General features: G+C 42.8%; 1 protein-coding gene across 5 annotated transcripts in view; it reads right to left on the reverse strand.

Annotated features, from left to right (window-relative positions):
* The window catches only part of SEMA5B (semaphorin 5B), a 281859-nt gene that overhangs the window by 71271 nt on the left and 187590 nt on the right, over nt 1-22998 (reverse strand). For all 5 annotated transcript variants that reach the window (XM_030018532.2, XM_030018529.2, XM_030018530.2 and 2 more), the window contains 3 exons: nt 12250-12312; nt 2376-2474; nt 1348-1561 (listed from right to left, as the gene is read on the reverse strand). In XM_030018532.2, the coding sequence (XP_029874392.1) occupies nt 1348-1561; nt 2376-2474; nt 12250-12312 (376 nt within the window). The remainder of the gene's footprint in view (nt 1-1347; nt 1562-2375; nt 2475-12249; nt 12313-22998) is intronic.

The following is a 22998-nucleotide window of genomic DNA, read 5'->3' on the forward strand; positions in this document are numbered from 1 at the left end:
CCCAGCTGCAACCTGTACTTCTTTTTCCATTTGACATTATCTGGTTTCAGCTTCCAATCATAGGCTCTTGTCATGACTTGTCTGCTAGATTAAAGAACTTTATCCTGCCAGAAATCTTCTCTTGATGTAAGTACTTCCATATCACGAACAAAACACCTTTTATCTCCTTTTCAGAAAGATAAATAAATTGAGCTCCTTAAGTCTCTCACTGTGAGGCAGGCTTTCCAAGCTTCAAATCACTCCATGGCTCTTCTCTGAATCATCTTCAAGTTTTCTGTTTCTTGTTGAAAAGTGGCCAGAACAGGATGAAATTACTCCAGTGTCACCAATGCTGCACAAGCTTATAAATCCAAGAGTCGTGTTAGTTTTTCCAGTCACAGACTAGAAACTCAGTTTCTGTTTGTCTTTCCTTAAACTCCCCTGTTCCAATGTGGCTTCCTTCTGAATTCTTCATGCATGCACCGACAAGAGGCACATATTTCTAATGAGTGTATAGGGGTTATGCTGCTTCTTGGTCCTAATTCACAGTCTTGCCTGATGACATCCTTCTCCTAAAACTCCGGATCGCCATACTGACTTCAGTATGCCTGCAGAAGCCTAGTTCAGTCTTCTTAAGCTCCAGAGAGCACAAAGTCCCACTGCTCGTATCTTTGATTGAAAGGTCCTGAAATCCAATAGAAAGATTCTGAGTATCTTGTCAACTTACCTGTGTCAAAGGAGAGAGGGGGAGTATTGGGGTCTTCATCACTACAGCCTGCATTGCCCCAGGCAGAAGGTGTGGACTCAGTGCACAAACTACTGGTTGAAATTCTATAGCTTGCTTGATGCAGGGTATTATCACACTGGGGTAACAGCTGCTTTTAATAACTATAAATCCACAACAGCATGGGTTCACATGGAACATAACGTGCTGTGAAATTTCTCATTTTCAGACTGATTTTGCACTGAAACCAACCATCTTCAGCTGAGTCAGTGGAAGTAGAGGGTGCTTAACACTGTGCAGAACTGGGTCAACAATATGATGGTTTAAGTTGGTTTTGATCTTCAAATCTTCGAGTGGTTTTCTTGTTAAAATGATGTATTTGGTCATCTCGCAAGACAGAGACCCATATATATGTTAAGTAGACTGAAAGACCCACTTTCTAGATTCTAAATCAACTGAAATACAATCTCTGAAATACTTCCAGGCTATTTTTAAATGTCTTCTAAGATGCATCGATTATTGCACCGGAAGCCCTTCCCCATCGTAACTCTGGATCTCAATATGAAAAGAGAGGGAAAGATTTACAAGCCTGTCAAGCTGACTTTAATACACCTCTTGCTCAGATACGACCCACATGACTTTACCATTGAGCCATTTGGAGTTGTATTGTGCTGTCCTAAGTGGGGGAACATTTCCAAGGCTGCGGTAAATAGCAGGATCCCGTCCAGAGAAATCAATTACAGTTGCAGCATAGAGTTCTCCTCGTGATGTAATCACAGCTGTCGAGTTATGCCGAGGGTCGTACGGGCACCGAGCCACTCCATTAATTCTGTCAATGATTTTGCTAAGATTTCCTACCTGTATTTAAAAGGAGAGAGGAGAGAATTTACAGAGCATCTGGCTTTCTTACTGATATAGAGAATTCAGTTTGTCCACGAGTACCTACGAGCAAAACCCTGATTTTAAAAAAACAGGCAGCTATAAGAATGTAATGTCAGCGATGACTGTAAATTGATCTTTACATCCATCGTTTGCCAATGTAGTAAGAATGTAATGTCAGTGATGACTGTAAATTGATCTTTACATCCATCCTTTGCCAACGTAAGAAGTTGTGTCTGAGCCTCACTGATCCTATTGCTTTGTAAGAAGGGTAATTCCCCAGCCAATAAAGCCTCTAGGCCCCAACGCACTCACTGTAATCAGGTGCTCCTGCTGCTAGCACAGGTTTCTAATCTTCCACAGACACCTCCTGAATGCATACTGGCATTAAAAAATATAAAAATAAACATTGCTCTGGACCTGCTCCTGCCTCCCTTGAAGCCAAAGGGAATTTTGCCATTTATTTTAAGGAAACATTTAAGTATTCAGCTTAGGAGGTACTCACAGCTAAGCTTGTCTATATTCCCCATTTTCAGCAGCATACCCAAAGTTTACATGAACAGCACTTTGTCCAGATCCAGCTCACCCATAACATGAGTTTTTTGTTCCCCACCTGCAGATACACCCACTGCCCCGAAGCAGCTCAAAGGGACCCAAAGAAGAAAACCAAAATAATTTCGGATAGCTCCATTTGAAACATATTCTCTGCCTCCGTGATGCCCTGCCAAATGACGGGCCTTCCCCAGAGCATGTATCCAGCCCTCCCTATCACTGTAAAAGATGCAAAACAGACCTGTCGACTGGAACACACCGGTGAAAAGGCATTGGTACCACAGGTAAAAACCTTCTTGCCATAAACAATCAGCACTCGGACATAGTTCTGGCACTCTTCCTATAGGGACACAAGACAGAGACAAAGGATTTTTGAAAAGGAGACTGTGGGGTTATTTATTACATTAAAAAAAAAATTACCTGTATTGCAGCTGGAATACACCTTCCTTAGCTCTAACTCGGACTGAGATTTGTTGCATCAAGCAGCGCACAGCTGTAGGGAGCTAGCAGTCTAAGTGAGCAAACCCAATTTGCTGGTTATTTCTCTAATCATAACCCTGCACAGTCCCTGGATAGGATGTTATCCATCAGGTTGACTCTGTATCAGCTACACAAGTGCCTCTTTCTGTGCTCTGCTTAGATTGGAGGAGGAATCCTCCCTCTTTTCATGATGATACTTCTGACCTATTTTTCCCAGCAATGCTGCAGCTTTGAAAACATTACCCAGACACAAACTCCAGTGAAGGACAGCGGGTCCGTCTGCACTATAATTCACACCAGTGCCAGCAGGAAAACAGCAGGAACTTCTCTTTAATAGACCAGGCTGGTCAGGAGAATCTCGTGCTTGAACAGGCTGTTACTTCCTGCCTCCCACAAGGATTGTGTGCTCAGGATTTTCCATGGTAGAAGGAGTTTGTCTTTCAGGCCAGGCCAGTGAGAAATAGCAAATCCCCTCTTCTCGGCTGCACGACCACAGACAGGCAACTCCCTCCACGTGCCAATCCCCAAAGGTGTGGGGCTCCTGTCCCTCCACGCTGGAGTAGGGCTGGCAGCACAAGGCTGCAGTTGGCTTTTTCAGAAAATCTCCTTCATGTTGTTGGCGAGCCACAGTCTTCCTCCCCACAGCCTCGTATCCAAAGACCTGTGGACTGCAGATCTGGCTAACTGAGCATCTCCGGGGAGTTAAGCAGTGGGGGAGGAAGACGCCACATAAGGCACGGACTTTCTAACAGTATACACAGGGAAAGGGAGTTGCGAGACTAGCATGCAACTCCCACGGGCAGTGCAAGAGGCTCGAGAGCCACCTGTCCCAAAGTTCATCCAAACAGCCCTGATGAGAGATGTACAGCAAGCCCGGCACCAGCCTGCCCGCCCTTGGCTCTGGAGTCACCTCAGAAGAAAGGATATGAGCGATTGCTAATGACTGGCACCCACACGGCTCCAAGTGAGGAAAGTCTATTATATTCTACTGTAAACAGAAAAGGAAACTTGTTAAAAAATAACAACCTCAGCTGGGTTATCGTGGCTGTTTTGCTTTCCTCCCTCCAATAGATCATAATTTGCCACTAAGCTGAGCCTACAGCTGCAGACACTGCTGCTCCGTCCGTAAGCAGCAATCGCTCTGCGAGCTTCCCTGTCTCACAACGCTCCACACTGTTGATCATTTCCCTGAAGACTTCATTTGCAAGATTCAGCAGTGTAAAAACACTCCCTATCATCTGGAAAGGAAGAGGGTTGCTTAGCTGGATTACATACTATCTCCTTTCATTTGCTGTATGGAAATCAACTTGTTGAAGGACGGCATTTAGCAGAAACCCACCAGCATTAGCCATAGACAAGCAACTGCATGGGCATGACATGTGGGGCTTGCTTTTGAACAGAGAAGATCACAGGGAACTGCGCTCCAGAACCAGCCCAGGAGCACTCACCTAGCCCAGGCAGGGGCTACAGAGTGCCATAGAGCAGGTGGTGCCAGTCTTGAGTCTCAGCAGGGGCATCGGGGATCAGATACATAACGCCTGGCACCCAAAAATGAGAGCTTAAATTCATAGCTGGGTCTATTCAGCACTTCTTATTTCAGAAGCAGATCAGTCATGGTGACTGTGCATCCGTCTACCAAATAGGACTGTGAGAAGCACCATCCCACCTGCTGTGTGTTGAGAATAGAGGTCTCATCGCTTTCTTTCAACAAGACAAAGGGCTTGCCAGCCTCTCTGCCCTCTCCTGTCATTATTACATGGTGCTGTGAGCCCTGTTAGTTATTCCCTGCCCTAGAGATGTCTGCATTTCATGAGTGGGTTAAGTAATCCCTCTTTCTTTAGAGCACAGTTATTCAATCCCACATAATACTAGGACCACTATATATTTAACTGCAAAGTACTAGAAATTCTTGAGGGGATGCTATAAAAAAAAGGTATGGGCTCCTCTCCCAACAGGGTTTTGTTTTCAAAATATGATTGATTTGGCGTCTAACCCAGAATGCAGCTCTATACCCAAATTTCATACAATAAGAGAGTACCCATCTGTCTCCCCTCCACTTCCACATTTCTCTGCTTTGTGCAGAGTCTGAGCATAGCTTCTGACCTAGACCAGCTAATACCATTTACGTTGCTGGACCCTTTCCTGCTTAGGTACTTCAATATATTCCTAACTAAAACCCTGTCCTGCAGAAATCTAAAATCCTAATTTGCAGGATTCTCTTCTTTGCACAGAACTATATTACAGATTAACAAACTTCAATTTCTATAAAAGTCTTCCTAGCTGAGAAGCTAGCACACAAAAAAGCCTTTCCCTGCGAGGTCATGTGCTGGATGGTCTTCTGAAGTCTACTGGTGAGGATGCATCTGTTGCACACTATACTCCAAGGCGTAGTAGCCTGGCTTGGTAAGGACACTGGAAGCTGGTAAAATATTGTGTTATTTTAGCCTAATTAAGCATGGTTTTATTTGTACCCATTCAGTCCAAAGCAGAAGTTATTTACTGAAACAGAGGAGAAACCATACTGAGCAAATATATCTGCTGCTGTCTGAACCTGCACGTGAATATTTAATCTGTGACTTCCAGTCCATTCCCAACTGCGGTAGCAAACAGTAAAAGAGCACAGTCAGTACCGATGAGGTGTTAGACTGGAAACATTTGACAGCTGATACTTTTGAGGGAACTGGATGCACCAAGCTCACTAATTATTTCATTGGCTGTAAGCAGCAGAAACTGGGGTGACTAGTGGATGTTTTCTACTCTGCTTAAATAATGACGCTACTAGGTGTGGGCCATATCCAATTGTAGTTGTTCCTAGGATTTAACTGAGTAGGCTTTTTCCCTGGACCTGCCTTACTGATGATGGTAACAGAGCTCCATGCTCCTGGAGGAAGAGCAATGATAATATGTATGTTTCATACACTGGTCTCAAAGCAATTTATAAAGCTTAAAGTAATGTTCTGAAACAGATGTACATTATCTGCCCTGTTCTCTCAGCTGGGTAATTGAAACATGCAGGTGCTAAAGGACTTGCCATGGTGACACACTGACTCAGAGGAGATGCTGAAGGACAGCAACAAAGGTCTAACTACCAGACCACATCTCTCTAACCTGCCTAGCCTGAAGAGGAATACTGTGCTCATCTCCTATTTCTTATTGCTGTACCCACTGCCAGTCATGTCAGTCTATGAAAACCTCCAACAAAAGCAAAGAAGAAACCAAACCACTTAAATGCTCCAGCTTGCAGGATTTTTCTCAAGACATCATCGGTGAGATTTACATTAGATCCTCTTTCTACCCTGTTCTCAAAATAACTAGCGAGGAACAGCCTCCTCTCTGCGTTCTTTAAACCAGCCTGGATTTGCTCCGAAGTCATTCAACACGCTGCACTCTGCAACAATTCGTAGCTGAGGCAACTGGTTGGTAAAATGATCTCACAAACCCGTACAGAAAATAGGAGCTATTTAATGCAATTTCTTCCATGTGGCTGGAAAACTCTAGGCGTGCAGGAGGCAAAATTCAGATGGGCTTTAATATAGCCAGAAAATTTGGCAAGCTTGAACCCAACTCTGTCCAGACGAGACAATATTTGGATCCTGCTCTCACATTATGGAGCAGACAGTTAAATCTGTGTATGATCAGTCTACAAATCTCATCACCAGAAGATACTATTGGGATCAAGAGATTAAGGATTTAAATAAAGGTGGAAGACTGGGAATTTATATGGTTAATGAGAATAACCCAGTTATATTAGTTGGGATTATTATTAAATATATGCCAGAGCTGATAAAAACCTGTGGCACTCTGCCAGAACATTAAGCATATCTCCGATTTTCCTACAAACTGCATGTTACCCACTTTGGGGTTCTTGCTCCTTCCTCAAAATTACCTGGTACTGGTCCCTTTTTTGAGATAAGGCCTTAAATTGAGCAGATATCACTTTTCTCCAGTCTAATGACTCTTGTTTTCCTAGAAAGGAAGAGTACATGACATCTAATGCTCAACCCTACAGGGCACAGGGTCTCACTGTCACTAAGAGAATAAACTTCACTGAAGCCCCTTCCTCCCATCTCCCCCTGTTTAAGCCTATCCTCATTTATTTCATTTTTTGCAACATTGAGATTTAAATATGTCTGTCTGTGAATGCTGTAATGTCCACGACTGTGGACAGGATCAGGCCTCTTTCTAGCTCATAGAGATGTCAGGCCGCTTTGAAAGCACATTTCAAACCTGAGAACCGAGAGTGGTGCCCTGTTACTCCCTTCATTTGTGTGGACATATAAGCAAATGGAGGGGTTGAACTCCTGCCGGCTTTGGTTTGAGGTAAAATTTAAAAAGACATTTTCAGGATGCTGCAAATAAGCTAGCTGCAGGTGCCTCTGGAGTCGTTTCTTCTGTCATCTCTGAACACTGGAGTTCTGCAATGTTATAAGCCCTTAATCTCATTGTACAGATGTATTTTTCCTTGAAAACATAGCCATATATAGGCACTATTTTAATTGGCCTTTTATTTTGCATAAACCACTCAAGCCCTGTTGTCAGAGATCTCCTCTCTATTCTTTTTTTTTTTTTTTAGGCTAAAACTATTTCATCACATACCAATCTATTTTAATCTTAGATTAAAAACACAGTTACATGCTGTATGAGAAAAATAGCTGTTTCAGATGGTCTGCCATCCTCAGTAAAGAAACACAAACTCCTAGACTACAACCTGGAGTTCAGAGAATCAGCCAGCAGAACTCCATGTTACCTCTTCAATGACATTTTGGAGAGCAGCAAACATTTAATTTATCTGTTGCAGTTCATCCCAATTTGTTAAAAAATAATCAAGACCTAACATGTTCTCGAGCACTGTTATTAACACACTTTCAGATATCTATATTTATTTCTTTGGACAAACAATTATTTTAATCAGTTTAAGCCAATTCCCTGACCAAGTTGTCTTTCTCCTTCGAATGCAACAGATAGCAAAGAGAATTGCTAATGATTTTTCCAGCCAAGTTTTCTTTAATGGACTTCAAATCAAATTTGGGGGCTGATTCTGCATTCTACTAGGAAAGTAGGCTCAGATCTCTAGGAACAGTTAGAAAGGGAGGAAAAATACCTGACCGCCTCCCAGTTACTTCTATTTGCTTGGGGATTTACATGGTGCCTGTCCTACCTGGATGCCTATTATTTGTAAGTGGCATGGAGATTCCCAGCTCCACTAGATAACCAGAGGGCACATCCTCTGTGTGACACACAGCCACTTGAAGGCCTAAACCAGCTGATTCCTCCATTAGCTCAGCAATTTCTGCACCAAACCCATTTAGTTGGGCTGAAGCCTTGGCTTAGGATTTCCCTGTAACCTTGTGTGAATCATAAGACCCCCCAGCATCAGGACATCATACAAGAAAAGGAATAAACTATTCTGGCAATATGGTGGGACAATCGGTAGCTGGATGCCTATCAGATGTTTCTCTCGGTTCTTTCTTGCTCCAGAAGTGTTATTAGTGTGTCATCTTTCTCCTAGCTACACAAAGCTCTTAGGACAGCACGTAACAGCTGCCACTTTCACTGCCATTTTCACAATGGTTCCCTTTCACGTTTTGAAGTGATGGTGTGCTGCTTTTGGCAAGTTAACAAATAATTCTGTGCTTAGACAAGAGAAGGATCAAAGTGCTCATGTTTGGAAAGCCATAACTTTCCATGTCAGGCAAAATTCCTTAGATGTGGTGGATGTGGACTGTTATGCAGAGACAGACGAATTACAAACTAGAAGCCGAGCAACTCCTAATGAAATTAAATATACCTCTTCCCTTTTTGCTCTATCCATCACTCATTTTAACTACAACCTCTGAGTGATTTCGTTTGGAAGACAGAAGGAAAGGCAGCATAACACTGACTTTGTTCGCTGCATTGTCTCTCAGTAATGTGGGTGTTTTTCAGGGGACAATTTTAAGGTGCTGGTCACGATACATTTTATAAATGCTGAAAAAATGATTACTCATGGAAGCCAGCATGGATCTCCAGAGACATGGCAAGTAAGGCACGTACAATTCCTTGAGGAAACCACAAGTTTTAGATGATAAAAATAACATAAATGAAAGAGACTTTTCCGAGGTGTTTCTTTTAATACCACATGATATATTGCAGAGAGTTAATTTTAAAATCAGGTTCAAGAACTTATACATTAATGGATTAAAATCTGATAAATTACTGGGCTGAAAAAAGTCCTCAGAGTGAAATAATTCATAAACTTGCTATTCTAGCAGGGCACCAGATGGGGTGGTACTAGCTCAGTATCAACATTTTTCTTAACAAACATTTGTGCATAACCCGAAGATTACAAAAATACTGATTACCAGTGAGGCCAATGCCTCACTATATATATATTGATATATACTAGGATGGTTGGTGAGCTGGACCCAACAAACAAAATATATTTTTGTAAGATATTATGTATTAAAGAGCAAGGAACAAAAGGGCTCCATGTATAGACTGGAAGATTACATCCCAAGACTAGCAACTGTGAAAAGGATTTAGTGGTCACAGTGGCTAGGCAATTCTGCGTGATCTCCTATGGCAGAAAAGCTTGTGAAACTGCCACATGTATGAACAGAGGAGGAAGACTGTTTTAATCACACTCAGGCATTAGAGAGATTGACAAGGGAATACAGGTGAAAAATTGGAGTTTGCAGAAAACAGACGAAAAATATTCGAGGGCAGTAGAAAAATGACTTAGAGAAAGAGGCTTGGAGAACTCAGCATTTTACTTTATTAAAAAGCCTAAGTACTGATTTGACAGGAGCATATAAGTGCCTTTGTAAAAAATAAATATTGGTAACTAAAGGGCTCTCTAATCTAGCAGAGAAGGGTAAAATGAGACCCAGGCACTCAAAACTGAAGCCAGATCCAAAGAGGAAATAAAGTACATGTTTGTTAACAGGGAAGGTCATCTGCCATTAGAACAAGCCGGCAAAACACACAGTCAGCCCACTTGCGTCAGGCCTTCAGTTCAAAACTTCTTCCTTCCTCAAAAAGGTGCAGCAGTCAAACACAAGTTACTGAGCTCAGTTTAGGAATAAGCTGGTGAAATTTGTGGCCAGGGCTACACAAGGTGTCAGAAGAAATGGTACCTTCTAACCTTAAATCTGTGACCCAGATTTCTCATCTCCCTTTTCTCTGACCAATAGATACTCAAGTGTGGAGTAGCCATCATGCCACAATAATTACATTTCTGCAATATGCATTTTGTGGCTTTTATTCTTGCACTTCTTATTTTCCTTATAGTAAAGATCTAAGCATTTTAGGAAGAGATTTTCTCAGCAGCAGGGAGAATCTGATTTAGATACTCGACAGGCATAAGAATGAAGGGGAAAAAAACCATTTTAATACACTAGGTGGCTTTGAAAACCTCACCCTAAAATACATATATTATTAAATGGTCAAGGAAAATGGACCGGTCATATAACTTATGCAAACTACGCTGTGAATTACTGTAAGAGCCAAAGGTCGTCCTTATTTCTAGGCTCCACCACCACATATCTAAGTGCCTGACAATCCATAACATATTTATCATCAAATCATCCATGCTAGGTAGAAAACTGCCACTAGTCAAGTTTTGACAAAGCAGAGCTGAGGCAGACAGAGCTCTGCACCTTGTACCACCATTGCACAGCAGAATCAGAAATGTTCACATTAGTGCTGCCTTCACTTGCTGCATTTACCTACCCAAGGGCAGAGATGCCGGGTCGGAGCTGGACTTCTTAGCTGGAGTAGAGCACTTCACCAGCTGGCTAGGCTAAATTCGGTATTTTTGGAGCTAGTGCTAAGTCATTTCTCTGCAGTGTAACAAACAATGACTGTGCAGACTCGTCCCAAGAGGGACTCAGCCATGGACAAACTGGTTAGAGTGGATACAGACTTGGGAGATCTGAGTTTACTTAGCTACTGCAGAATCCTTCTGCCTTTGTTTGTAGCTTCATGTCTTCTTGTCAGACTCTTAGTCAACACTTCTGTTTGCCATTAATTGTATGCCAAAATGTGTCTAACAATCTGCTTAATTATTGTTCCTCAGAAATTCACACCCATGGCCACTGCGCCCACCAAACAATTTCAAGCTCTGGATCACAAGCAGCATAAACTCAGCTGTTCAGAGCATTATCCTCATGAAATTTTTGGCAAACTCTTTGCAGTATGAGGAGGCAGCAGCAGTGAAGATACTCAGACCATTGCTTGCTTTTGGCATGACAGTAAAAAAGATAAATTGAAATTATCCTAGAATTTGTTCAGTCAAATGCATGGCTTTATCCACGGGTTGACAAAATAATTCTGGGTTATAAATTCAAATTATTCAGGAACAATAGGATACAATTTAAATCTCACAAACTTTACAATGTAAGAAAAAAGGAAAATCCTTTCTTTACACATTTAAAAGTACAAAGACTACAAATTCAAAAATCCTCATGTCTTGGGTTTTGGAGTTTTTTAATTTTGTCCAACTTCTGTTGAGTTCTTCTTCTCATGGCTGGCCATGTTTGGTGTTCACCTAGCCCAATCCATTTTGCCTCCATGGTGTTTTCCTGCATAACACAGATCTTATATGAAACTCTAACAGATGTTCTAGGATACCCATACTCCTGTTCTGCACTGCCACATAAAGCAAATTGTTGCCTATCCGGCAAAATTCAAGCTAGCTTTTTTGTGTATATACAAGTTAATACAGTAATCACATAAAGTTTATTATATAAAATGAATGTGGTCAATGGAAGATCATCTAATCCTCTGTTTAAAGCACTGAACTAGAACTTGGCAGAATTCCAGCATTTTGGGCCAGCCACACAATCACTCTGTGCTTGACTGTCCATGTCTAAGTAAAGATTGTGCTTATCCTCTTATCCTTTGTCCAACTCCTTTGGTTTAGACTGAGAACTCTTTGCGGTGTAGTATTAAGGACAATAGGACACTCTCTCAGTTGAGGCCTGAAGATTTTTGAACAGTAAAAATATTTCAAAGTATTTCCTGCTTTTAGATAGATGGCTTTGTTTTAGTTTCTCAGAAGAGGGGCAGAAAGGACCTGTGTTTGGATCAGAAATGCCTGCAAACTCTGAACTTCTGGGACAGCATGTGTTAGTTCAAGCAGTTCTTACTTTAAACTGCAGTTTAGCAGGCGGCACCTGCCTCTGAAGGAGCTCTGTGATATTACACCTGAACAGACTGCAGTGTGGTAGTGGATTCAATTTGCACGTTCAAGCGAATTATACAAAGATGAATTCTAACTGCAAACAAGCATTGAAGCCCACGTGGCTGAATGCCAGCGGCTCACTGCTGAGTACCTAGGCTAAGCCAACCTGTCCAGCCTCAGATCCCACTGCAAGATGTTACCCTTGGCTTGCCACCACTCTGGTCCTTGACGTGTCACAAATTGTGTCCTCTCCAGCAGTGAAATCAACTTTAAATTTCATGCAGAGCAAGTCTAATAACTTGGACAGGGGGCCTTTGAAATGGCTTGCTCGGTGGTGCTTATACACTTGTGGTGGTAGAGCTAAACTGCTGCAAATTTACAAGCTCAAGCTGGTGTCAGATGCTCCCTGTGTGGATTTCACATGATGCAAATGAATTTATCCATAGCATCATTGTAGCAAAGCAAAACTTACCTCTGTTTTCCCTTTACTTTGACAGGACCTCCTGGTGTCTTCATCTGAACCCCATGCTGTTGCCTGAGAAACCAAAATGCACAAGTCACATGACAATGCCACCAACCACCATGTCTGGAGACTCCCAAAACAAGAGCAAGTATCTCCAGCCAATTTACACAGCCCAATTTAAAAGCAGCGTTGTGACGGTAAACATGTATCTCGCTCCCACTGTGCTCACAGTGCACACAAATGATAAATAGATGAGAAGTCCAGAGGCAGAAGCAACTGGAATGTTAACAGAGGACAGACTTTAATTTACATGTAAATACAACTTCTGATCATCATTCAGCTGGAAGGTCCAACACATAAGCCCACACACTGAGCCATCACCTTCTTTTCGAAGAGGACAGTGCTGTATAAAACCACCAGCTTTCATCACCAAAATGAAAACCTTCCCTACAGCAAAGTCCAGTAGTTCTGCACAAATCTGCTGGCCTCCTTAAATTTACCCACAAGATTATCACTTTCTAAGTAATCCTGCAGTGAAGTGAGCTGGGTAAAACAACAACTGGGAGCTGACAGGTGAAACCTGGAGAGACGGGAAGCAGGGAGAAAAGTTGGATGGTGATTTGTGATGCCAGAAAAGTGGGGTCAGATCCTGAGGCAGAGTAAAACACATTAGGGCTGAGAACACTATTGACTGGGGGCTGAGAGCACGTGGGATCCCCAGTTGGCTCTGACTGGCTGCTTCAGAGCAAAGAGGCCCCTTCCTTTGCAAGAAAAGTCAAGACCAGCAAGGATGGATTAGAGAGAACTTTTAGATTTAAAATATTCAGCAACATACCTAACCATTCAGTGCCCTCTGCAATTTTCCTCCCTTCAGCACTTTTTTAAAATAGTCCTAACAAATTCAAGCAGGTATTGTTAGCTGGAGGTGAAAATACATATAAACATCCATACTATACATAATACATCATTCTGAGTACAAGAAAAATAGCTCTCTTTTACACAGGGAAGGACCAGGCTCGCAAAGTTCAGATACAGATCCAAAGCTCCCCTAAAAGAGCCAGGGTTTCTTTTTTTTCCTCAGTCCATTACCAACGCAGGAAATGGCTTCAAAGTTCGGTCCGGATCTGAACTCTTCTTGAACCTTCTCACTGCAGCCAATACATTTTTTTAAATTCTGGGCTTCTATAGAAATTGTCCCCTTGACACATGCTAAATCCTGCCCTTTACAGGGGAAAGATGGGAGACCAATAAGAAGAGGGGAAGAATTTTCCCACCCCCAGCTCAGGTCCATGAAGACACTCACTCAGAAGCACAAGAAATACCACCACCCAGGAAATGCATTTATAGACAACATTTGGGGGAGGGGTATTTCTACCTCATTCAAAAAAAAAAAAAAAAAGGTATCTTCTCCACTAGCTGAGCATTCAGTTCAATTTGGCTTGAAGTAGGACTTTATGAGCACAGGTGAAGATTTGTTGGGAGAAGGGAAGAGCACAGATCTTTCCCCAGGAGTCCCTTGGGAAATACCTCCCATGTACTGCAGTCCAATCCAGGCTGAAGCCAAAAGCTTGTGCCTCAGAAGTGCTTTTGTGAGAGCTGGGATAAGTCCTTGCTGGAAAGGGTCATTTAGCCATATCCTGAGAGGGGATATGTCACTGGATGAGAGAGCTCACCTCGATAAGCCATCACAGGAGAGCAAGGAATTTTGACTGGTGACTCCCAGGAGCCCTTGACATCTGCAAAACAACTTCAGAGCAGCATTTTGATCCCCAGTCCCAAACCTAGCCCATATTCGCCTAACCACAGTATCCTTGCACCTTGGATCAATTTGTGACAACCTTAATAGAAAAAAAAAAAAAAAATCCAGAAAAGAGACAGCTTATTAGGTGGCTCTTCTTCCCATTTCAAAAACAGAGACAGCACTCTCTATTATACAGCCAAGTTTAACTTAGCAGTGCTTGACAGGACAAAATGAAAACAAAAATCATTGGTTACTTCAGCAGTCGATGCTGCTTCTCCGCAAATACTCTGGGTCTTCTGGGATTGCAGCAACGCAACAAAGAATTTGGCCTCCCAGGGGACACCTAGCTCTTCCTGTCAGACACCTGCACCGCAGAGCTGAGGCATGTTGTAAACATAGCTCATGTCAGAGCACTGGTCCCCTCCAGCTATGTTCTCGGTGCCTAAATATTTTCTTTTATGAGGCAACACTGCCCTTCAGCTTTCCGAAGCAGTACCTTGATGAGTCTACTGATAACAGAAGTTCTTGGTGACGGCCCAAATTATAGGAACATGTTGTTTGTGACTGCACCATTAGTCAGGGTGCACTTCATTAGAGCTAAGAGGATAATTAAGCAATATGGCAATCCAGAGCATGTTTTACAAGTCCCACATGTCTTCGGTGGGACAGGGAGGAGCTGGTTTGAGGGCTGAATAACTCCAATGACCTCTAGTGAGTCAAAGAAAATATTCATGACCCTGCAAAGCAGAACATCTTGTCAATAATAAAAACATAATTGCAAAGCCATGGAGCTAATGTGTGTTTAAATAATGGCACTGCAAGGTATGGACATGCACCAGTCAGCTGACCTACAGCCTAGACAAGTCCTTCTGCTGGGCTCCCAGGAGCCAGCACACATCTATGCTCATGGCCTTTGGGTTGGGCCTGGTAAGAGGACCTGGGCAGGCTCAGACCTCTGAGCTTGGGGCTTTCACATGAGCGTTCCAGCATTGTTGGGTTTCTTCACTTGACTGATCAGCTGTCTTTTCAGATCACAGTTTCCCACTCTTGTCATCTCTGTTGTCTTGGGCTTCTCTGTGCAAACTCCTTGTGTAATGCTGCTGCTCTGCTTCCTGCATCTCACTGGTATGTCCAACCCAAGCCCCTCCTTCCCAGATGAAATTTTATTCCTCTGCCTTAGATTCATTTTGCCCCAGCATCAGACTACATCCTGGACATTTGACAGAGAAATCTTCGGAAAGATCTCTCTCTTCTGGAGTACATCTGTGTGTACCCATTTGTTTTGCAGTGAGGCAGAGACCTACTTAACACTTCTGTAACACTACAGCACTATAAGGGATGCTTTGTACTTTTGCCTCCTTACCTGATCATAACAGTTCTCAATAGCCAGCTTCTTGCACACTGACTTAGGTGCCTCCCCTCCCTTTCCTCATCTCCCTCAATAAACCTAATTAATACTATTGCTTTTTATTGCTGAAAGCTGCCTCTGCATGCCTGGATGAGGTACAAACAGTATCCACCAGAAGTTCTCCATCACTCAGTTGGGTCATCATCCTGAATTTATGATTTATTTTCTCAGTTGCCTGAGACATTATCGATGGGCTGAGGCCAATTGTATGAGGTTCAACAAGTCCAAGTGCCGGGTCCTGCACTTGGGTCACAACAACCCCATGCAGCGCTACAGGCTTGGGGAAGAGTGGCTGGAAAGCTGCCCGGCAGAGAAAGACCTGGGGGTGCTGGTTGACAGCCGCCTGAATATGAGCCGGCAGTGTGCCCAGGTGGCCAAGAAGGCCAACGGCATCCTGGCCTGTATCAGAAATAGTGTGGCCGGCAGGAGCAGGGAGGTGGTTGTTCCCCTGTACTCGGCACTGGTGAGGCCGCACCTCGAGTCCTGTGTTCAGTTTTGGGCCCCTCGCTACAGGAAAGACATTGGGGTGCTGGAGCGTGTCCAGAGAAGGGCAACGAAGGTGGTGAGGGGCCTGGAGCACAAGTCTTCTGAGGAGCGGCTGAGGGAGCTGGGGCTGTTTAGTCTGGAGAAGAGGAGGCTGAGGGGAGACCTTATCGCTCTCTACCACTACCTGAAGGGGGGTTGTAGCGAGGTGGGTGCTGGTCTCTTCTGTCAGGTGGCTGGAGATAGAATGAGAGGAAACGGCCTCAAGTTGCGGCAGGGGAGGTTTAGGTTGGATATTAGGAAAAATTTCTTTACTGAAAGGGTTGTCAGACATTGGAACAGGCTGCCCAGGGAAGTGGTTGAGTCACCAACCCTGGAGGTATTCAAAAAGCGAGTAGACGGGGTACTCCAGAACATGGTTTAGCAGGCATGGTTGATGGTTGGACTCAATGATCTTGAAGGTCTTTTCCAACCTAAATGATTCTATGATTCTATGATTTAAGTTTCCCAGCTCCAGAAAACACATCTGGGATTATTTTTGTACCTCCTGCTACACGTCAGTCAAAAGCAGTAGAGTAGACACTACTGGACCCATGCAGCAATAAAACAACTTTCATGGCATGGGTCATGGAAAACAGTCTGGATGAAGTTGTGACAAACCTGAGAGCACAGCTACATACAAACACAGGACAGTATGTACTTTCTCCTAGCTGCTCCCCTACTTGCCATGTGCTTAAGCAACCAAGCAAACACTTTTTTAGGCTGTCAGGACATCAGCAATTCCTCCCCTTACAGCCTCACCAAGAGCACTCCAGCTCCTCATGCTATCTCCTTACAAGCTCTCCAGCATCTCTTCCCTCCTGCATTTCCAGAGGAAATGCAGTTTTTAACAGTGTTCCCAGCCACTTTGAAGACCTCCTCTACAACCACACGGCCCATGTGCAGAATGGAGGAAGACCAGATTCATATGCCATACAAATCAAACAACCAGCTCAGGGCTGCAGCTGCTGTGTAAGACAAGAGCCATGCAAACCATGAGCAGGACTGCCCAGCCATCTGTGCAGATAGGCACAAGAGTACTAGCAACTTTTTCTATGAACTGAAAATGCAATTAAATGTGCCTTCCATTCAGCCTATTTGCATGGACACCTGGTTCTTCACATCTCTATTTCTGTCCTTGAGTTCTATGCATGCAGATTTTCTTAATTAAAAAAGAGGGGGGAGGTTGTGTGTTATCTCTGCATCTTCAGGAAGTCACATGAAGGAGAACAATCACAGGAGAAGCAGTCGAGTACAACCATGTGTACCTGGTGCAACACTGCCCAACTAGAAATTAACAGAAATGGGCCACAATGGCTAAGCTCTCTGCAGATCTGAATATTCAAATGTCACACTCAGACACAGAAAGAAAGAGTTAATGTCTCCTCTAATAAATTATGAGCATCACGGTTTGCTCCCAGTTCAGACTGCAAACCAACAGTGCTCTAGAAATTCTAGCTCATCATGTGCTGTCAAATCAGTTATTCAGCACGCACTGTTGAGAGATGCTTTCTAGATAGATTTATTTAATTACCTGCACATCCCAGTGTTGGCATCCAAAGTACCTGCCTGTCACTAGCAAGTCCTGTTATCAATAGTTATGTGCATCCTTAAATGCTGATGTGAAAATTTCTTTGACTTCTATGGACCAGATTTTACATTCAGGCCAGCAATTCATAATTACTTCAAACATCATGTATGAATTTAATAGATTAAGCATACACTAATCCCTGCACTATACTTGCACAACAGAGGTTGTAGGGTTTTGTGCAAAACCAGAACATTGCTTTAAAACTGGAAAGTGAAGACTGGAAGAGAATAGGTTACATGCATATTTATCGGGTAAATTAAACCCGTTCTTAATTTCTAAAGTCTTTTATTACAAACCTATCCATTTGTTACCAACCTCACTTCCATTAAGTAAGTACTCCGTGCAAGCTACTGGCAGCCTTGCATGCCTGCAGACAGACCCAGAATCATGTTGTTCTCTCCTATCAGGGGGAAAAAGTGTAATACAAAAATGTACATTGTGTATGTTTGGAAGGAGACAAAAAAAACCCAAGTACAGGCTTACTGCAAAAAACCCCCAGGGACTGATTCTGTGACATGCCCAGCAGCATTTCCTAAAAGGTACTGAGTTCCTCAGGTTCCTGCTAATGTCAGCAGACGTAGCACCTTGTGTCCCAGGCTCAGGTCTGCAGGGATTGCTAGTGGCAGGAGCTTCCATTTCCATCAACCCTCCACGGTGCCCACAGGAGACTTCTCTATCTGCCCGTGGAGTATGAGGTGATTTTGTTCTCCGCTTGTGCCATGCAGGGCACCCCAAGCAGAGTCTGCCAGTCACATCACCCTGTGCTGAGTTATGCAGGAGGAAGGAGGGCAGGAGGTGGTGTGATATGACAGTTATTGTGCACTAGAGACCCGAGCTGGCAGACTCATTTCTTTCCCTGTGTATTTATTTACATCTTCCTTTCCAGTAACTGTACAAGGCACTAGTATGTTCAGAGAAATGTAACTCTGGAAAAAAAAAAAAGACTTGCTTTGAAGGCAGCTTCCTGGATTCCTTATACTGGCCCAAAATCTCTGCATTTCTTATTTACATTTACAAATTTTTTTTGGATCAGCTCATTTCACAGCAAGGTATGGAAACTTTTCTCCAAGTCTGGGGAGAGAGGAACACGGAGGGACCGTGTTTCTGCACTGCATTTAATATCTGCCAACTTTAATGGAAATAAAGCACATATTTACATACCCTATTGGACCAGTTTAGCTTAACCACATGCTTAAGGACTTTGCTAAATTGGGGTGCAGACCAAGTCCTTCACGCAGTGGCTGCTCAGAGGCCAATTCATTCCCTTACAAGATGTCAGCCTCAATCTCTTCATCCATACTGATGAACAGATTTCAGACCTCTGAAGTATCACCCATAGATTCTTGCTGATAATGACAAATCCATTTCATAAGTTTATTTCTATGTTTCTATATACCTTGCAGTCTCTGCACAAGATAGCACCAGTGTAAATCTACCCTTCCCTGGTTAAATTCTACAGCATTTAAAAGCAATTGGTTAGTCCTGGGTCTTAGAGCACTTAGAAGAAAAAAAAATCTTTGAAAGACAGTTCTATAGGCTGGATCCAGAAAATCCATGAAAAGGTTCTTGTTTAACTTTGGTTTCTATGATGTGTACTGTAAAAACATTTCTACAACACTTTAGCTATTTCTTCCCTATTTAATCCTCCAGGACTCCTCCATAAAGACTTACTGCCTTAGTCTAAAAGTAGAAAGTTAAATTCCCCTTCTTAAGCATTGGCTTTTGTCTCTCGAGGACAAGGCACATTTACAGTGCTCTATAAATAATAACTTACTGAAATCTAACTTCTTAATAATAAAGCACAGTAGCTTAATACCCTAGAGGCCATTTCTGAAGTTCCAACACTGGTAATTTATTAAAACTGTGATAAACATGTCTGATAAACAGATAACTAATACCGAAAGAACATAATGCCAAGCTTCAACAAATGGTTCTGCTACATACTGCAGTATACAAATTACAGATCACTGCTGTGTGCAGTGACAGGTATGAGGAATGATCACAGGATTCAGTCAATTCATTGCAGGGAAAGGAGGGGGCTTGGATGAAGGCAATTGCATTGTGTTTTATCAAATTATTAATTGATTTCCCTTAAGTGATCTCAGATCCTTTGGGATGTGGTAAAACTCAAGCTGTATGTTTCATTTAAACTAAGTACCCATAGTGCCTATCAACAGCCTGGCCCAGTTGCACAGCTCTTCTGGAGTGGCTGGACACTTAGAAGATGGAGGTTGGCAAACATGCAAAAAAAAATCCATCAGTGGGTTCCAGTTCCCATAACCTTAATCTCTGAATCAGACCTTCTGTCTATAAACAAAAGCCAGCCACTTACTATACTGGGACTGATTTTGGCCTGGCATTTATTGGCTGCTGAACACGATCACTCACTCTGTTCACGTCAGAGCAGAAGTGGAAGCTACATACTAGCACAGTAAGGAAGGAATCATTCATCAGAAAGAAGGACTTTCTCATGTTAAGAATGGATCTTTAACTCGCGTCCAAATAATACCATCTTCATATATGTATATTTCTCCATCTCACAGGCTCATCACATCCTTACAACGAGACATCCGATAGTCCGAGGGAAGTTCCTCCACCCTGGCTCACCTATTGTACAAAAATTACAGAAACGGTGTACATCTGCACCCAAGAGACAGGGAGGAGCGTTTCCAGGAGGACTGACTACGCTCTCCTTATTGGTTTCATTCTTAAGCCTCACTGACTTAGAGCAGAGTCTGTCCTCCCACCTTATGTTTTCAGACTGTACGCACACCCAGATGGAGCATCGCTGTAACACCTGGCAGAACAGGGCCTCAGCCTCCAGGTATGGGAGCTCTACTTTTCTCTGATCAAGTTATCCCAGCCCAATGAGCTACTGTACATCAGCTAAGTCATGGTAACCCACTCTGGTCATGGTGTTCTCTTATCTCAGGTGCAAGGTAAAATGCTTCACGGTTCTACTCCTGCACAGAGCACATTCCAGTAACACAGCTCTGCAGCAAGCAGTAAGTAGGTAAGCTCCTGTGCCTCTGTTGTGTGTCTGTGCCTACAGAAACAACCTGTTTCAACTGCAAATGTTAGTTTTTGAGGGAAAGTTTTCAGCTGCTTTGAGTTCTTCTTGGATGGTCAATGCTACTGATTTTCTCTCTTTCACAGCTTCAAAATCCCTTGTTATTTACTTGTATTATAGGAGCACATAGAGGCATGAACTGAGATTGTGACCGCATATTTCTAGGCAATATACAAACATGCTGTGGGAGAGAATTTCTGTCTGAGAGCACTTACAAGCTAAACAGACAACACAGACACATGGGAGGAAAGGAAAACCAGAAGAACAGAGAGGTCAACTGACTAGGAAAAGCCACCAAGTATGTCAGAGGCAGAGATGAGCACTGAACTTTGCTCTCTTGAGGACTAAAAACTTTCTTGTCTAGCACAAAACGAGTTCTTAGACAGCATTTTTTTTCTGTTATCACAAAATGCATCCACTGAATCGGTGGTGCGGAGAGAGAGCGGGTTTAAAGATTAGAACAATGGGCAAGATGCCGCACATCCCACCCTCTTCTTTCTGACATCCTGGGGCAAGGCCACAGTCTCATGTACAAAAACGAATTTGAGTTTTGGTGCCTTCAACTTCCATTTGTCCTGCAGGAGATTCCATTAAATAACATAAGGTCTGTAAATCAGACACTCCCCTCTCTCCGCAGTGTCAGGTAGGAATTTGCAACTCCAGACCATGCATTTCCTTATCTGAAAGGAGTATTGTATGAGGCTTAACAGATCACGGTTTCTACAGTGTACCCAAATGGAAATCACTGTACAAGTACATGGTTTTATTATTAAAGACGATTGTCTAAAGCTTTAGTAAAGAACATTTGATACCAAGTACTAAAACTAAAATGGTGTTTTCTAAGATAAACAATAAAGATAGTTACATCCAAGTTACAACCTGTACTGTTTTCAGCTCTTTGGGAATTTTAGTGTACAGAGGACAGCTTACAATAGAGCAGCCAGCTCAACCTTGAGGAGGTACTGTCAAATTAAAATTCATATTTGAAGCAAACAGATTGACTTGCCAGTGCTTTAAGCATACTTTCAGTAACCCTGGTGTAAAACATCTATAATTTGATGCTGAATTCCACACAGAGGAGAATTTGAGCTTTTTTTTTACATAATGGAACTTCCTTTGTCATCCAAATTTGCAGTTTTCATAGCGCCTATGAGCATCCATCATAGCCCAGGACTCCCTGTACAAGCCTGTGTAGGTATAGCCTTGCCAAAATGCATTATAAGCAAAGCGTAATAATATATGAGGCATCAGGTAGCAGTGGACGGTGGAGCACAGAGAGACAATGGAGCATAACCACACAACAGGGGAAGGTCACGGCTCACCAGCCGCATAACTCATTGTGAGGTTTTTGTAACCAGAAGAGTTTTAGGATATCAAGGATGGGATTCTTCTGAGACACAAAGGGGACACATGGGAGAAAGCAAGAGAAGAAGCCGCATTAACCAAAGGGGAGAGAGTTGCTGGCTTCATGGGCTGATTCAAAGTGGGGTGAGCCTCTTACGGGAAGTGATAAGCAGGTCTGTGAAAGACCCTTAAAATTAATACAAGCACTAATGCAATGCAACAAGGATACGCCCAAAGGAGAGGAGAATCAGTGGAAGGGTGCAAAGATACCGGTGGTCCGGCAACACGAGAAGCTATGGATGTGATGCTATACCTGAACAGAAGGGCTTGCGGAAGCCAGGAATGATGCCCAGATTACAGGTTTTAGCAACAGACCGGATTGCAGCGCTGTCTGTAAGGGTAAAGAAAGAAGGAGTACACACTGCTGTGGCTATATGCTGAGCTTAGACAGCTACGTATTTATGCAGCAGTGTTAGATGAACACGCCAACATGACACTTTGGAAGAAAGATACAGCTCTGAAGAAGAGAGATAAAGATGGCACTGGATTTCTGTTTCCACTATCTAGTGTTTGCATTTTTATCATTCCATGTAAAGAAAAATGTCAGTCTGTGACAACAATTTCATTTCGCTGATGATCAACTTCATTTTGCTTGAAAGTGCTTAACACTGCAATGATTTAGTTGCAAGTACTATATGGGAATGCTTATCTTTTTTTGAAAACAACTTAATCCATTGGATATTTCTATTACTTTTAAGCACGCAAAAGCATGGACAGGGCCAAATGCAAATTGATAGTCTTAGTTAACTGGGACATATGGCATGCTAGTGAAAAAAGACCTTAAAGCTCTCACCTGTAGCCAGTTTAGAATGAATGACAACATCCAGAACTGGAGAACAGCACAGGGGATGTTAGGGATGGATGACTTACAGTGTTTCCTATTACTGAAGATCAAAAGCATACAGAAACTGAGACAAGACTTTTAGCATACTGGGTAATTAACAGCCACGGTGGAATTTGGTTTCTTGCCATGTCACATTCAGTTTATAGCTTATGACAACAAACGTTTACTAAATGTACTG

This window comes from Aquila chrysaetos, chromosome 6 (genome assembly GCF_900496995.4).
Source record: "Aquila chrysaetos chrysaetos chromosome 6, bAquChr1.4, whole genome shotgun sequence".
Taxonomy (NCBI): Eukaryota; Metazoa; Chordata; class Aves; order Accipitriformes; family Accipitridae; genus Aquila; species Aquila chrysaetos.